This window comes from Myotis myotis, unplaced genomic scaffold, assembly GCF_014108235.1.
Source record: "Myotis myotis isolate mMyoMyo1 unplaced genomic scaffold, mMyoMyo1.p scaffold_m19_p_15, whole genome shotgun sequence".
NCBI classification, from domain to species: domain Eukaryota; kingdom Metazoa; phylum Chordata; class Mammalia; order Chiroptera; family Vespertilionidae; genus Myotis; species Myotis myotis.
In genome coordinates this window covers 15188577-15204571 of record NW_023416319.1, presented here as the reverse complement: position 1 = coordinate 15204571, position 15995 = coordinate 15188577, and the positions used below count along the sequence as shown (strand labels likewise).

At 35.4% G+C, this 15995-nt stretch overlaps 1 protein-coding gene across 3 annotated transcripts in view; it reads left to right on the top strand.

Moving 5' to 3' along the window:
• Nucleotides 1–15995, top strand: part of SLK (STE20 like kinase) — a 53258-nt gene that overhangs the window by 13383 nt on the left and 23880 nt on the right. For all 3 annotated transcript variants that reach the window (XM_036336071.1, XM_036336069.1, XM_036336070.1), the window contains exons 3-11: nt 1942–1990; nt 2322–2471; nt 7649–7721; nt 7881–8075; nt 9451–9532; nt 10713–10841; nt 11194–12549; nt 14801–14931; nt 15158–15281. In XM_036336071.1, the coding sequence (XP_036191964.1) occupies nt 1942–1990; nt 2322–2471; nt 7649–7721; nt 7881–8075; nt 9451–9532; nt 10713–10841; nt 11194–12549; nt 14801–14931; nt 15158–15281 (2289 nt within the window). The remainder of the gene's footprint in view (nt 1–1941; nt 1991–2321; nt 2472–7648; nt 7722–7880; nt 8076–9450; nt 9533–10712; nt 10842–11193; nt 12550–14800; nt 14932–15157; nt 15282–15995) is intronic.

Here is a 15995-nt window from a genome sequence, read left to right as displayed (position 1 = left end):
CTAAAGAGGTTTATAAGTTTTGAAAGCCTATTTTGTATATAACCTCTTTTGTTTAGTCACTTGTGTTGAGAGTTATCTGCGGATGAGAGGGTCATTGACAACACAATTACCCTTCAACAGATACAGGGGTGGGCAAAAGCAGGTTTACATTTACTCATATGGAAAAAGACATGAAAGTTATGATTATTACAATAGCTTTATTAACTCTGTGTTTTGCTACTCACAACTGTAAACCTACTTTGCCCACCCGTGTATTCAGATGTGTATTTCAGATTGTACCATATTTCATGATTGTTTGACATTGGACCCAAATGGAGAAACTTGGTTAGAATATTAAATTTCCTAAACTATGAAATTAGATAGCCTTCTCTCATTTTTTTAAATCTTAGCATTTACTTAAAAATTTTAAAAACTTCTTTTGTTTATAATTTTATTACCCTAAATTTTTTCTAAATCATGTAATAAATTATAAAATGCTTACTAGAAATGTTAAATATTTATCTTATAAAATCAGGCCCAGCTTTAGTACATGATATAAGTGGTTCAGGCTATATGTATAAATTATGTTCATTTTTAGAAAATATTACACAAATAGATGTAAAAATTAATGTTTATTATAGTAACCAGTCTCTTGCTCTGCACCAACACTAATTTAATCAAGAGGGGTTTTTGAAATGGAGTTTTTCTCCTTGAAGGAAGAAGCAAAGTGTTATGACAGAAGAGTAGGTAGTACAAGTAATACCTGACTAGGAATCAAAGGCCTATATTTTTCGATCCTGGTGTTTCTAGGAGCTTAAATAAATCAATTAACTTTTATGAGTCTGTGTACTCATTATAGGATGAGTTAATGACCTACCTCCCAAATTATTTTTTAATGATATAATGCATTTAAAAACAATTTGTAATTGGCAAGCATCTGTGAAAAATAAATTGTTATTGTTGTTATATAGAGGGAAAACAAAACAGGTATGTAATTTGTTAATATTTGTAATTTTAAAAAGTTATATTTATTATTACTGTGATATCTTTTAATGTAGCTGATCAGGTCTCTTAAAAAATGTTTCCAGAGTTTATAATAAAAATGAACTCCTAGACAATTTAATAAAGAGATAAGATATTTATTCAACACTATTATAAAATAAAAAGTTGGACGACTGTGAAGGGATAGGTTAGTGGGAGAGGTAGACATTAATTAACCAAAGCAACATAGTCAAAATTACAACTGTGATAAGGGTTAAGAAGGAAGGTATGTGTTGGTATGTACCAGGGAGGTCTGGGAAGGCATCCATCAGGAAGTGATAATTGAGCTAGGATCTGAAGGTTCTGTGTATATCGTGTGTTTTTTTTTTAACTTATTCCTATTAGTAAAGCTACAAATACTACATTTGATCACTTAAATCACAATAGTTATCTTAAAAATGAAAATAATAAAACCATTCAGTAGTGATGAAATGGATATATAATACTACCTGGCCCTGGCTGGGTTGCTCAGTTAGAGTGTTGTCCCTATACATTAAGATAGCGGGTTTGATCCCCAGTCAAGGCACACACAAAAGACAACCAATGAATGCATAAATGAGTGGGAAAGTGGGTCCATGTTTCTCTCTCTCACTCTCTCTCTCTGTCTCTGTCTCTCAAATCAATAAATTAAAAAAATACTATCCTGAAGAAAAATTCTATGCCTGGCTATTTTAGAGAAGCAGACACGCTAAAAATGGTGATTAACAAAAAAGCACATACTTCCAGAATGTGTTTTCTGTGTGCTTTCTCACCTGGTTATCATTAAGACTCAACACTTTTAACACTTTTATGGTTAGCATAATATTATTTCCATAGTCCAGTTAATTTGACAGTTATTTTTTTTATCCCTTTTGCTAAATTGAAGAAAAAATACTCAAACTCAATGCTGTATTAAACACATGCTTTTTTATTTGCCTGCAGATCCTCATTGAATTTTGTGCAGGTGGAGCAGTGGATGCTGTGATGCTTGGTAAATACCTTTTTTCCTTTACGTTCATATCTTAAATTACACTTAATAAAAATTGATGGATTTCAAACATTTATACATATATCTTATTGTTAGGTGAAGTTCAATCAGTTAAGAAATCAGCTTAATTATATTTTTATATTCTTAGACAATTGTAATAAAATTCTAAAATTAAATGATGAGTATAATATGTGAGGAAAGTAATCTTGTAGATATTCAGTTCTTCTAAAATAAATTCACTGTATAAGATCCTTGCCAATGATGGTAAAAGTAAGAGCCTGCTGACATGTTTTCACTGTGTAAAAATGCAGATTTGTTTACTTTTTCCTTACAGAACTTGAGCGACCATTAACTGAGTCCCAAATACAAGTAGTTTGTAAACAGACCTTAGAGGCATTGAACTACTTACATGATAATAAAATCATCCACAGAGATCTAAAGGCTGGCAACATTCTTTTTACCCTAGATGGAGATATTAAGTTGGGTAAGTTTATTTCCTTAAATAAGACATTTGAATTTGTGCTTTTTATCTTTTTTCATTTTTTTATTATGGTGAAATATACTTAACAAAATTTACCATTTATCCATTTTTAAGTGTACAATTCTGTACCATTAAGTTCATTCACATTGTTGTATAACTATCAGCACTATCCAAAACTTTTCATCTTCTCCAACTGAAACTCTTTAAACATTAGCTCCTCATTGCTCTCTCCCCAACAACCTCTGGCAACCACTGTTAACTTTTTCTTTCTATGAATTTGACAACTCTAGGTACCTCATATAAATGGAATCAGACAATATTTGTCCTTTCGTGTCTGGCTTATTTTACTTAGCATGTCTTCAAGGTTCATCTATTTTGTAGCGTGTGTCAATTTCCTTCCTTTAAAATCTAAATAGTATTTTCTTATATGTACTAGTATATACCACATTTGGTTTATCCTTTCATCCATTGATGGACACTTTGGTTGCTTCTACCTTTTGGCTCTTGTGAATAATGCTACTATGGACATGGGTGTACAAATACCTGTTTGAGTCCTTGATTTCAATTCTTTTGGGTATTCCCAAAGTGGAATTGCTGGATTATATGGTGATTCTGTGCTAATTTTTTTGAGGAACTACCATATAATTTTCTATAGTAGTTGCACCATTTTACGTTCATATCAGCAATGCACAAGGATTCCAATTTCTCCATGTCCTTGCTAATATTTGTTACGGGTGTGGAGTGGTAATGGGTATGAATTTGTTTATCTGCTATTGCATTCCTCTTAATTTAGTCTTTTTTTCTTTTTTTAAAATATATTTTATTGATTTTTTACAGAGAGGAAGGGAGAGAGATAGTCAGAAACATCGATGAGAGAGAAACATCGATCAGCTGCCTCCTGCACATCTACTGGGGATGTGCCCGCAACCCAGGTACATGCCCTTGACCGGAATCGAACCTGGGACCCTTCAGTCCGCAGGCCGACGCTCTATCCACTGAGCCAAACCGGTTTCGGCAGTCTTTTTTTCTAAATGATTTTTCTAATTTTCTCAAGTTTTGCCACCTCATTTCTGAGTTTTTGTAATTCTGACTTAATGTTATTCTTTTATGTTTTACCTCACTTAAGGATATATTTTATTGATTTAAAAAATATATATTTTTATTGATTTCAGAGAGGAAGGAAGAGGGAGAGAGAGAGAGATAGAAACATCCATGATGAGAGAGAATCATTGATCGGCTGCCTCCCACAAGTCCCCCACTGGAGATCAAGCCCACAACCCGGGCATGTCCCCTTGACCAGAATTGAACCTGGGACCTTTCAGTTCTCAGGCCAACGCTCTACCCACAGAGCCAAACCGTCTAGGGCAGTGATGGCAAACCTATGACACGTGTGTCAGAGGTGACACGTGAACTCATTTTTTTGGTTGATTTTTCTTTGTTAAATGGCATTTAAATATATAAAATAAATATCAAAAATATAAATCTTTGTTTACTATGGTTGCAAATATCAAAAAATTTCTATATGTGACACGGCACCAGAGTTAAGTTAGGGTTTTTCAAAATGCTGACACGCTGAGCTCAAAAGGTTTGCCATCACTGATCTAGCGCTTGATTTTTTTTTTTTTTTTAATAGAAAGGAATTGGGAGGGAAGAGAGAGAGAGAGAGAGAGAGAGAGAGAGAAAGAGAGAGAGAGAGAGAGAGAGAGAGAGAGAGAGAGAGAGAGAGAAACGTTGATGTGAAAAACATTGATTGGTTGCCTCCCACATGCTCCCCAACTAGGGACCAAATCTGTTCCCTGACTGGGAATTGAACCCACAACCTTTTGGTGTACAGGACAACGCTCCAACCAATTGAGCCACCCAGCTAGGATTGCCTTACATCCTTTTTTGAAGTCTCGTAGCTCATTTTGAACTAGTTATGTTATAATTTTGATTCATTTTTGGTGATTGTTTTTCTGTAAATATATTAAAACCTTATTTGAATATAAGAATATACTGTTGTGTAAAATAATGTATACTTTAAAAAATAAGTATGTTTTTGAAGATTTAGGAATGCCAAATAGTTTTGAGTTGGTTGACATTAAAAATAGTTTCAATTTCTGTTTAATTAATTTGAAAATATAGAGAACCTTCCATTTCTTTTATACCCTGTTCAATATATGAAGAAGTATAGAATTATACTATCCTCAAGAACTATATTACAATACCCCAATTTTTATGATCTTACTGGGTACACATAATTGCAAATGAAAATAAGTATGTAAAATGCTATTTTAACAGACTAGTGTGTATATGCCGCATCATTATAAGTAGAAATATGAAGCACATAGCAAACTTAATTTTTCCCTTTGCACAGAAAAAACAAAGATGTCTTTGGTACCTCCTGTTCATTAGAGTGCTTGGAGGGTATGAATGTTGACAGTAAACAGTTGTTGTTTAGGCCTGTTTCTGGACCCCCTTCCTCAGTTATGTTCATAGGGGAGAGAGTTAAAAAGAATAGTGTTAATAGGTTCTAGGAAAACAATGGAATAATTACTGAGCTGACTTTACCTGAGTCCAGAACCTCTTCTGGCAGAATTTCATATTGTGATCTCAACTCCTTCCTCCAGGAATATAAGAGAAGCTTATAAGTAGAGGAGGTGGGGGGTGGTAATAGGGGTGAGGAGTTCTGAATAATTCTATATTGTATCTTCTGTAAATAATATATTCCAAGTATAATATGTTCTGTTTGCTTACTCATTTATTAATTTAATTATAAAACATTAATTAAATATCTAATGTAATGAAAGATTTTGTACACTACATTAGGAAGCTTGAACTTCATTCCACAGGCAATAGGTAGCTGCTTATTTATGTCTAAGCAGGAGAACTACATGGTCAAAAAAAAAAAAAAAAAAAGAGAGAGAGAACCATATAATAAACACAAATAATTAGATTACAAAGCAGGACTTAATGAGTTTTAAGTTCTATCAACAAAATATCACAAAAATTAGAATTATAGATATCCTATATAATAAATAGGTAATATACAAATTGATCATCATGCCCTCACAAGATGGCTGCCTATGACCAGGCTGGCAGGGGGATTACTGAGAGAAGACCAAACGACTGAACAAGCAGGCTGCTTGGGGCGACCAGGCAGGCAGGCAGGTGAGCCATTAGGAGCCAGCGGTCTAGGATTGTGAGAGGGATGTCCGACTGCTGGTTTAGGCCTGATCCTGGGATTGGGCCTAAACCGGCAGTTGGACATCCCCTGAGGGGTCTGAGATTGGAGAGGGTGCAAGCTGGCTGAGGGGACCCCCCCCACCCCTGGGCATGAATTTCGTGCACTGGGCCTCTAGTGGTTAATAATAGTAGCTACCATTTACTGTGCCAGGCCTTGGGGTATAAGTACTAAATGCTGGATTTTGATATTTAATTTTGAGAATTGTGGCATGTCAAACATGAAACCTTGAAAGATAGATATATGTATGGAATGAGGTAATTTAGGCAGCAATAGCAGTTTTATGTTACTATTAATGGTTGTCTGAGCTGTAAACTTAAAAGATGGTGTTTAACAATGGCTTTATATTGTTGCTGTTCTCTAAAAATTTTTATTATTTATTTATTTATTTATTTTATTGCTTAAAGTATTACAAAGGGTATTACATATGTGTCCTTTTTTTCCCCCCCCGCCCTTGACAATCCCCTGGCCTCCCTTACCCCCCAGTATCTTATGTCCATTGGTTATGCTTATATGCATGCATACACGTCCTTTGGTTGATCTCTTACCCTCCTCCCTCCTGCCCCCCAACCCTCCCCGGCCTTCCCGCTGCAGTTTGACAATCTGTTTGAGGCAGCTCTGCCTCTGTATCTATATTTTTTATTTTTGAGTGGCTTAAAACAATATAGATTTATTCTCTTACAGTTCTGAAGGTCAGAAGTCCTAATGTTAAGGTGTTGGCAGGGCTGCATTCCTTTTAGAGACTCCAAGGGATAATCCATTTCTTTAGCAAAAGCTTCTGGAGGCCGCCTGCATTCTTTGACTCATGGTCCATCCTCTATCTTCAAACATAGCATCTTCTCTTTCTCTGATTCAGAACCTCCTTTCCTTCTTATAAGGAACCTTGGGATCTCAGTGACACACCTGGATAATTCAGGATAATTTCCCTGTCTTGATTAATCACATCTGCAAAATCCCTTATGTGAAGTGCTGTGATGTACTCAGTTTAGAGGATAAGGATTTGGACATCTTTGGGGACCATTATTTTGCCTACCACAAGGGAAGGGGCAAGCAATTTGGCAATATCTGCCAAAATTATAGATACAGCTCTGGCTGGTGTGGCTCAGTTGGTTGTGCATGTCCTGAAAGGTTGCTGGTTGGATTCCTGGTCAGGGCACATGCCTGGGTTGTTGGCTCAATACCTGTAGGGAGCGTGCAGGAGGCAGCTGATTGATGTTACACTCCCATTTCGATGTTTTTTTTTTCTTCTCTATCCCTTCCTCTCTCTCAGTCTCTATGCAGTCTCCACTTTCCATCCTTGGTTATTAGGGTTCTCTCCAGCTAGTCTTCAGTTGATTATTCAGGGGTTTTTTGTTTGTTTGTTTGTTTTTTGTATTTTAGTTGTAATTCTAGTTTGGTTCTCGGAACATGTCTGTGTAGTAGCATCCACTATTCCACCGCCATTTTTAATCTCCTCTGTGCTCTATAATTTAAATCAGAAAACATGGTTCCTAATTTTTTTCTTTGTAATATAATTTTCTGAGGAAGTTAGCAAACCATATGCTGTCATAAAGGCTGCTTTGGTATAATTTCTGTTTTTTACACTATAGAAAAATGTTTATATCTGTTGATTCAATTATAATATAGCACAAGTTGACATTTGTTTTGAAGTGGATAGACTGGTCTGTTTTAAAGTTACAATCTTGTTCTTCAATCTGGAGAATTTGTGATCTGAAGATGTATAAAGATGGCAGTATTAAGTGTGTTAATGATGGAATCTTTTCTGCATCATTTTTGGTGAGTAGGTGTGATAGGAAGAGGGTGGTCAAAATTAGGATGGTAGAGAAGTTATTTTTCTTACCCTTTAATAAGAATGGCCTTATGAAGGACTTGATTTGCTTTCCCAAACTTCATAGACTACAGGGAACTTTGCTTAAACAACTATCATTAACACTTCTGTATAATTATTTATTTCAAGCGGATTTTGGAGTATCAGCTAAAAACACAAGGACAATTCAAAGAAGAGATTCCTTTATTGGCACACCATATTGGTATGTATTCATTTTTATGGATTTACAGATTAGTTATGTCAGCAGTTATTATACTCACTAATTTGTTCACATAATTAGTGATCCTGTCTCTCTTTTATGAGGGTTGCAATCACTATTCTTAAGTTAAACATCTTAACTTTCAATTTTCTGTTTTCATAGGATGGCTCCTGAGGTAGTCATGTGTGAAACATCGAAGGACAGACCCTATGACTACAAAGCTGATGTTTGGTCCCTGGGTATCACTTTAATAGAAATGGCTGAGATAGAACCACCACATCATGAATTAAACCCAATGCGAGTGCTGCTAAAAATAGCAAAATCTGAGCCTCCTACATTAGCACAACCATCAAAATGGTAAAATATTCTAAACAAAATTTTTTAAGAAGCAAAACTTGACGCTTTATTCTTCCAACTTTCTAAGAATATTTAAATTTATGGTACAAAGACTATATGAAGTAGAAAACTGATTTTTGGTATAGTTTCAAGACTTAAGGACCATTTAAACTCTTATAACTGACTTTTCCCATAACTTTTTTTTTTAATCCTTACCTGAGGATATTTTTCCATTGATTTATTAGAGAGAGTGAAAGAGAGAGGGAAGGACAGAGAGAAATGTCATTGTCAGAGAAACACATCTATTGGTTGCCTGCACATGCCCTGAACGGGCCGGGTGGGGCGGGTGCCTGCAACAGATATGAACCCTTGACTGGAATTGAACTTGGGACCCTTTGGCTCTATCCACTGAGCAAAACTGGCTAGGGTCCCATAACTTTAAAAAAAATCAATTTTAGAGAGGGAAGGAAGATGAGAGAGAGGGAGAGAGAAAGAAAGAAACATCGATGTGAGAGAGACACATTGACAGTGGATCAAACCCACAACTTAGGTATGTGCCATGACCTAAGTTAGGAATCAAACTTATGACCTTCAGTTGCCAGGACTACTCTTCAACCAGCTGAACCACACTGGCCAGGGCTTTTCCTATAAATTGGAAGATACCAGTGACTTGAGTTCTACATGAAAATAGTATTTTCTGTACTATGTGAAAGTGAGGCATATATCTGTTTGATCTATATTTGTGGAATTTAATATAGAAGAATTTTTGTGACTTGGCATACTTGTGAATATATGGTTATATCTCATTGGTTAAAACTTTGAATCTACTTACTTACATGTCTAAATTGTATTTAAAAATAAACTAGAGGCCCAGTGCATGAAAATCATTCACGGGGTGAGGGGGTGTGTGGTTTTCCTCAGCCTGGCCTGCACCCTCTCCATTCTGGGACCCCTTGGGGGATGTCTGATCCTGTGGGCCTAAACTGGCAGTCGGACATCGCTCTCACAATCTGGGACTGCTGGCTCCTAACCGCTCGCCTGCCTGATCGCCCCTAACCACTCTGCCTGCCTCCCCGAGAGCCCCTAACCACTTGCCTGCCAGCCTGATTGTCCCTAACTGCTTTCCTGCCTGCCTGATCACCCCTAACTGCCTCGGCCTCATCCCCTGCTGATGTGGCTTCATCTGGAATGACGTCCAGAAGGTCGTTCAGCTGTCTGGTCTAATTAGCATATTATGCTTTTATTATAGATAACTAATAAAATCTTAATATTCTCATTAACTAGTTTTTTATGTTGAATACTATTGCATACATAATGAAACTTAATTTATTAGAGTTTTGTTTGATTTTAATAACACGAAAGTAAAATAGAATGCCATTAAAATTTTATTTTGAAGGTCTTCGAATTTTAAGGACTTTCTAAAGAAATGCTTGGAAAAAAATGTGGATTCCAGGTGGACAACATCTCAGCTACTACAGGTAAGATAAGATTCATTCATTGTGCTCTTTTTCCACTTGAGTTTCTTTGTGGAAACTCAAAATACATTATAGTAGTTAACATTTATTTTACCAACATATAGATGCTGCCATTGCTAAAAGGTATTTAACTTATAAGTCATTCCTTCTGTGCTTTTTTGATTGAGTTTGTGTTCTTTCATTTTGTTAGTTATTTCCGCTTTGTTAGTTGCTTCCATTTTGTTTCTCATCTCTCTTGAGGGTAAATGTTAAAATAGTGTTAAAGTGATTGGATAATTTTGATTTATAGCAGGACCTATTTATAATATTGAAATAAAACTTAGTGAAATAATTAATATTACAGGTGAACAAAAAGAATGGCAAATATTGAGGCACTTACTGTTAGGTTGAGTTATAGGAAAAGTTAGTTATAAGTATTTATGTGGTGCGAGGGGGGAAGCAATAAGAATTCCCTGGGACACACTTACTTTTATTATTTTACTACCTCCACATTTGAAAGCCTTAGTCGGTGACAGACACTGTTAAGTGCCAAGTACACAGAGATAATAAAGTGTCTTCTTACTCTTAAGAATATTAGAACCATGAGCATAACCAATAGACACAGACAGTATTGGGGTGAGGGCATGTGCTGGGGAGTGGGAGCGGCTGGGGAGAGGTCAATGGGGGAAAAAGGGGACTTTTGTAATACTTTAAACAATAAAGAATTTAAATAAATAAAAAAGAATATTAGAACCATGTAAAAAAAGCAGGTGTTTGTAGACACTTTTAACTTTAAAATTTTTGTTATTTTATTGAAGCTTATACTGGATTTATATGTATTGCTACTTTTTAAGAACTGGTATTGTACAATTAACTTGAACATACTTTAAATTTTAATTTAATTTTTATATTACAAGATTTTCAAACATACACAAAAGTATGTGTACTTACAGATATAATGTCATTATTTTTGACATATTTCCTTCAGATTCTTTAAAAAGGTACAAGTAGGGGTTGCAGGCCCCTGTTCAATCCCCTTTGCCTTCTTCTTTCCTAAATGTAATATTACTTGGTAGTGTTTGTATTTTTCCTACCTATATGTTTATATTTTTACCATATAATAATGTGTTTTATGTTTTGAAACTTATTTTATGAGCAAGCATTTCAGATGTTATTGAGCATGCTCTTTTTAATGATTTAACAGCATCCTTTTGTTACTGTGGATTCCAACAAACCAGTCCGAGAATTGATTGCAGAGGCAAAGGCTGAAGTAACAGAAGAAGTTGAAGATGGTAAAGAGGAGGAGGAGGATGAAGAAACAGAAAATTCTCTGGTCAGTATAATAGAAAGGAAATTTTATTTAGGTAATTTTTAGAGTTGGGTTTTGAGGTATGATTATACCTGTATTTAAGGATTAATTGATGAGTAGCAGTACAAACCTTTAATTTTAGAGGTGAAGATTAATAGCAAGTTTACTCTTGCTATCCATCTTTGTCATATGTGTTATGTGAAGATTAGTGAGTTCTTTAAACTACTTTTATAACTTCATCAGTTTTACTGGATAAATATACTAAATCATTATATATGAAGTAAATAACTTTAAAATATAAATACATAAAAAAAGTAAAATGTTGTTTTGGTTACCATCTTGTTTTAACACTAAAAATATATAAAATCTTTTTCAGCCAATACCTGCAAGTAAGCGTGCCTCCTCTGACCTCAGCATTGCCAGCTCTGAAGAAGATAAACTTTCACAAAATGCTTGTATTTTGGAATCTGTTTCAGAAAAAACAGAACGTAATACTCCTGAAGATAAATTTAACAGCAGAGTTCTTAATGAAAAACCCACTACTGAAGAGCCTGGAAAAGCTGTGGAGGGTATTGATGAACATTTAGGAGCTATGGATGAACTCCGTACTAGAACAATAATAATCAAGGAAAATGGGAGAGAGGAGAAGAGACCCAAGCTTGAAAATCTGCCTGACACAGAAGACCAAGAAAGAGTAGACATGAAGTCAATCAACGAAGGAAAAGAGAATAGTATGATAACTGTAGAAACAAATATTGAACAGAGTCTGAAACCTGAGGAAGAAAGGGATGAGGAAAAGCAACAGATGTTTGAAAATAAGGTTATAAAATCTGAAGAAGAAATTAAAGATACTACTATTCAAACAATGGATTTAGTTTCTCAAGAGACTGGAGAAAAAGAGGCAGATATTCAAACAATTGACAGTGAAGTTGAGCTTACCAAAGAAGACACCCAAGAGAATTTGGGAAAAGATGAGAAAATGAAAAAAGATGTGATCAGTGATACAAGTAATGCAATAGGAACAAGTGAGGTCGTAGATGTTGCTCAGAAGGCAGTTGAAAACAAAGCTAAGGACGCTCAGAGTAATGATGGGAAAGAAATGGTTGAAGCAGGTCAGGAATTAGCAAGTAGACCCATGGAGGGTCCTGAGGTTGGTGGTACTGAGGAAGTTTCTCTTAGAGAAATAGTTGAAACTAATGAGATAGATAAAAAATCTATAGAAGGCAAAGGCGAGAAACAGTTAATCAGCAGTTCCGAGAACATAGTGGAGACCACTGAGGAACCCAGGACAAATGAAGTTGAAATTACTGAGTCAAGTAGCACTGAAGAAATAGAAGTCAGAAGTGCAGTGATTCATACTGACGAAAAGGCTTCAGGAAGTGAAACACAGGATGCTCATGAAGCCACTACTCTGACAGAATCAGAGCAAAAAGAGATTCCACGTGAAGTGCCAATTAAAACAGAACCTGACTTTACTGCCACTTCACAGCCCAGTGAACCTCAGCCTGTTCCAATACCTAGTATTAATATCAACTCTGATGGTGCAGAAAATAAAGGGGAAATAGGTGCTTTATCAAAAATTGAAACCATGTTGCTACCAGAATCTGAGATTCAAAAGGAAAATGATACTGATTCAGGCACTGGTTCTGCTGATAATAGCAGCATTGACTTGAATTTATCTATTTCTAGCTTCCTAAGCAAAACTAAAGACAGTGGATCAATATCTTTACAAGTAAGTGTACATGGGTCCTTGTTTGGGTTTTTCTTTGTCATTTTGGCAGTTTTAGAGTTTATGTGAAACTGATGTCTTGAAAATAAGGCAGCACTAAATCAGTGTAGTATTTATTTCTCCTATAAAATACTTAAGGCCTACAAAGGCAATCAATTAACAGAACCAAGGAGAGAAGTTGTGGATGTGACCTTTAAGTTTTTTGGTAGTACCTACTTATTTTTGCCAACTTGATATAAGCAGTATATATTATTGCTTAGTGTGATTTGGGTTCTCTTATTGTACATAGGTAGATACTATTTTAGCAAGAATCAATAGTATATGAGAGAATTGAGAAAGAATGATCTTTTTTAAAGCACGTTTAGGGTGTAAACAGTCCTTGATTTACCACTGGCCCACACAGATGACCACTGTTGCTTCTTCCTCAGTCATAGCCATCACTACTGCCATGAAAACCATTGTGGGAAAACAAACAAAACTAAAACCCAGAACACTTGCAGCTCCTAAATATTAGTGTGCTTAAGACTTAGCAGAGGGGAGCTATGCAGGAGTATGGAGTGGGGCCCAAGAATCAGTATTTGTAACAAAAGACCCCATGGAATTTTGATGCAGGTGAACTGTGGACAAAGAGTTTGGGTTGACAGGTAGCAGAAGACAAAACTGTGAAAAGCAGAAACAACTTAGAAAAACCGACCTTAGGGACAAGACTAGGGCATGACTAGTCAGCCTGCCTATCTGCCCCAGATTATTACGCCTTGCCTAGATTGTCTTCAGTTTATTTTGTTTCACTGACTGAAATTCTATTAATCAGAAGTCCATTCACTGACTTACTGAGTAATGTAACTATGTATGGTAACTTTTTAAGTTACACTATAAAAATATACTAATTTTTTTAAAATGCAAATATTTTGAGAATTAAGGTCATGTTAATTATGGATATTTTAGGATCTGAAGAAATGGAAAGTTTGGAGGTTATGGGGATGTAGATCTGTTTTGGGGGGGCAAGCCCACTTTAGATTTTAGAGGAAGCCTGGTTAGGGTGCTTATGCGGAGGAGAGGAAACTGGAAGCCTGGAGAATAGAACAATAAAGGGATTGCAAAAAGGTGACTGGAAAGTGACAAAGACAGTTTAAAATTCTAATGCATTTTGAGTTTAGTATTTTCACATTCTACTTTTGCTCCCTCTGCTTTCTAAGCTTTCCCCCATATCAAAACCTAGTAATTATCTGCTCTCAATATTTGTATTTTTACCATGTTTATGTATTTGTAGGAGTGTTATACTTCTATTATTTGTTTACATTTAAAAAACATTTGGATATCAGTTGAGGAATCAAGAATTTGGTCTTTTTTTTTTTTAAGAGTTTGGTCTTAATAAAGAGTGGTAGGCAGTTCTCCCTCTCGGGTTTCCCTCCAGGCATGTTACCTTTCTCTGTCCCTCTCCTAAGCTCCAAGGACCCTCTGCCTCTGTAACTTGTTTCCTGAGCTTAGCAGTCCACTGGCTCACTTCTACTACCTTTGTATCTTTGTAAATAAACTTTCTCTTTTAGTTTGGAAAAAAAAAAAAGAATGCTAGGCAATAGCTAGTGGGCAAATATGGTTCTTTTGAGGTGCAGTAGAGGGTGCTATCTTGCTAGTAACTCTAAAATCACACATTCATTTCCAGCCCTGAAATGGAGAGCAGAGCTGTTGATATTGTTGCTGATGAAATAGCTTTTGATTCCTAGTCCTGGCAGGGTTTAAAAATTACCTGGGAGCCTTTTCAAAATACAAATTCCCAGCTATCCTTAACCCTATTGATTTAGAGTCTTTAAGGGCTGAGCCCCAGAAATTCAATTTTGTTTTGTCAGTGGTTCTAGAACTGAAAGCAGAGGTATCTGAGCACCTACGAGGTGAAAAGAGGAAGAAAAAATAATGGTTAACATGTAAAAGTTACACTAATTAGTCACTTAGGTAAATTGATCCTTACCACTGTAAGAATCCTTATCTGATTATGATGTGGTATCATAAAAATTATACATGCACATCATGAAGTCATACTTCCACTTGAAAAAATTTAGATTTCATCTGTAAAGTCATGTGAAAGCCAAATGAGGTATAAGATGATGTAACTGGTTCTACATGTGAGTCTTACTGCTTTATATTCTTTATATGTGTAGTCTTAATGGCTGTTCAGTTTTTTTTTTTTTAAAGAAGAAAAATGCTTTCTATCTCGTATTGCTCATATAAAGCCTAACTAAAATAAAATCTCACTCAGGAAACAAGAAGACAAAAGAAAACATTGAAGAAAACACGCAAATTTATTGTTGATGGTGTAGAAGTGAGTGTAACAACATCAAAGATAGTTACAGATAGTGATTCCAAAACTGAAGAATTGAGGTTTCTTAGGTGAGTAGAGAACAACATAATTAAAACTGGTTTTATGACTTCTTTTTAGTCTCTGCAAAGGCTGAAGACTAGAGAAGGGAATAAAGACTTGGCTAATTTTGGACCATTCTTTTATTACTTTTATGTTTGAAAAAAATTACTTTTAAAGTTTTTTTTTCTAAAAGCATTATTTCAAAGGTGTAACTTTTGCTTTCTGTCTCTATCATCACTATGACATTTTATTCAGACGCCAGGAACTTCGGGAATTAAGATTTCTTCAAAAAGAAGAGCAAAGAGCCCAACAACAGCTCAATAGCAAACTGCAGCAGCAGCGAGAGCAAATCTTCCGGCGCTTTGAGCAAGAAATGATGGTAAAGTCTTAAATACTTGTACCATTTTGTTAATTATGAAATTCGATGCTTTAAGAAAAAACCCACTAGTGGTTTTAGATCTTGTTCTCTGATGACTAGATTTTTCTGACTTTATGATGTATTTTTGCCCCAAAGGGTCCATTCTAGTCTTCCTATCACTGACTTAGAGTGTAATCGGTGTCCTCATTTTTCCTTGATTAAAATCCGTCGTGAAAACCTGGAATCATGAAGATGGTTTACAAAGTTCTTTGGTGTGCCTATTGCTGGATCATTTTTCATTGTTACAGTTTGACCTCAGATTTGGAATCCAAGATTTTAAGCCAGTCTAGAACAGTTATCTTTAAACCTTGCTGAGTATTAGAACTTCTTGGGGGCTTTTTCAAAACAAACTTACTTCTCTGGCAATTCACAGCTGCTAGATAAATTAGTGCTGATTAGTCAAGGGTAATTGTAACTGACTCTTGGTTTAACCTTGTGCCCAAAGTTACAAAAGGAATTAGTAATGTGGTAAAACATTTTGATAACTTATGTTGAACATCTAGCTTAATGTAGGTTAGAAAAAGGATAATTTGAAATGTTACAGTGTTTATGCTTTAAACATAGTTCTTTTGCTGTTTTTGTAAGTGCTAAGAATTGTTTTGTGTGAAGTGCAGTATTATTGATTACATTTGTTGGATCATAACAGAATTCCTAAGAAAATAATGAACTTTTTTT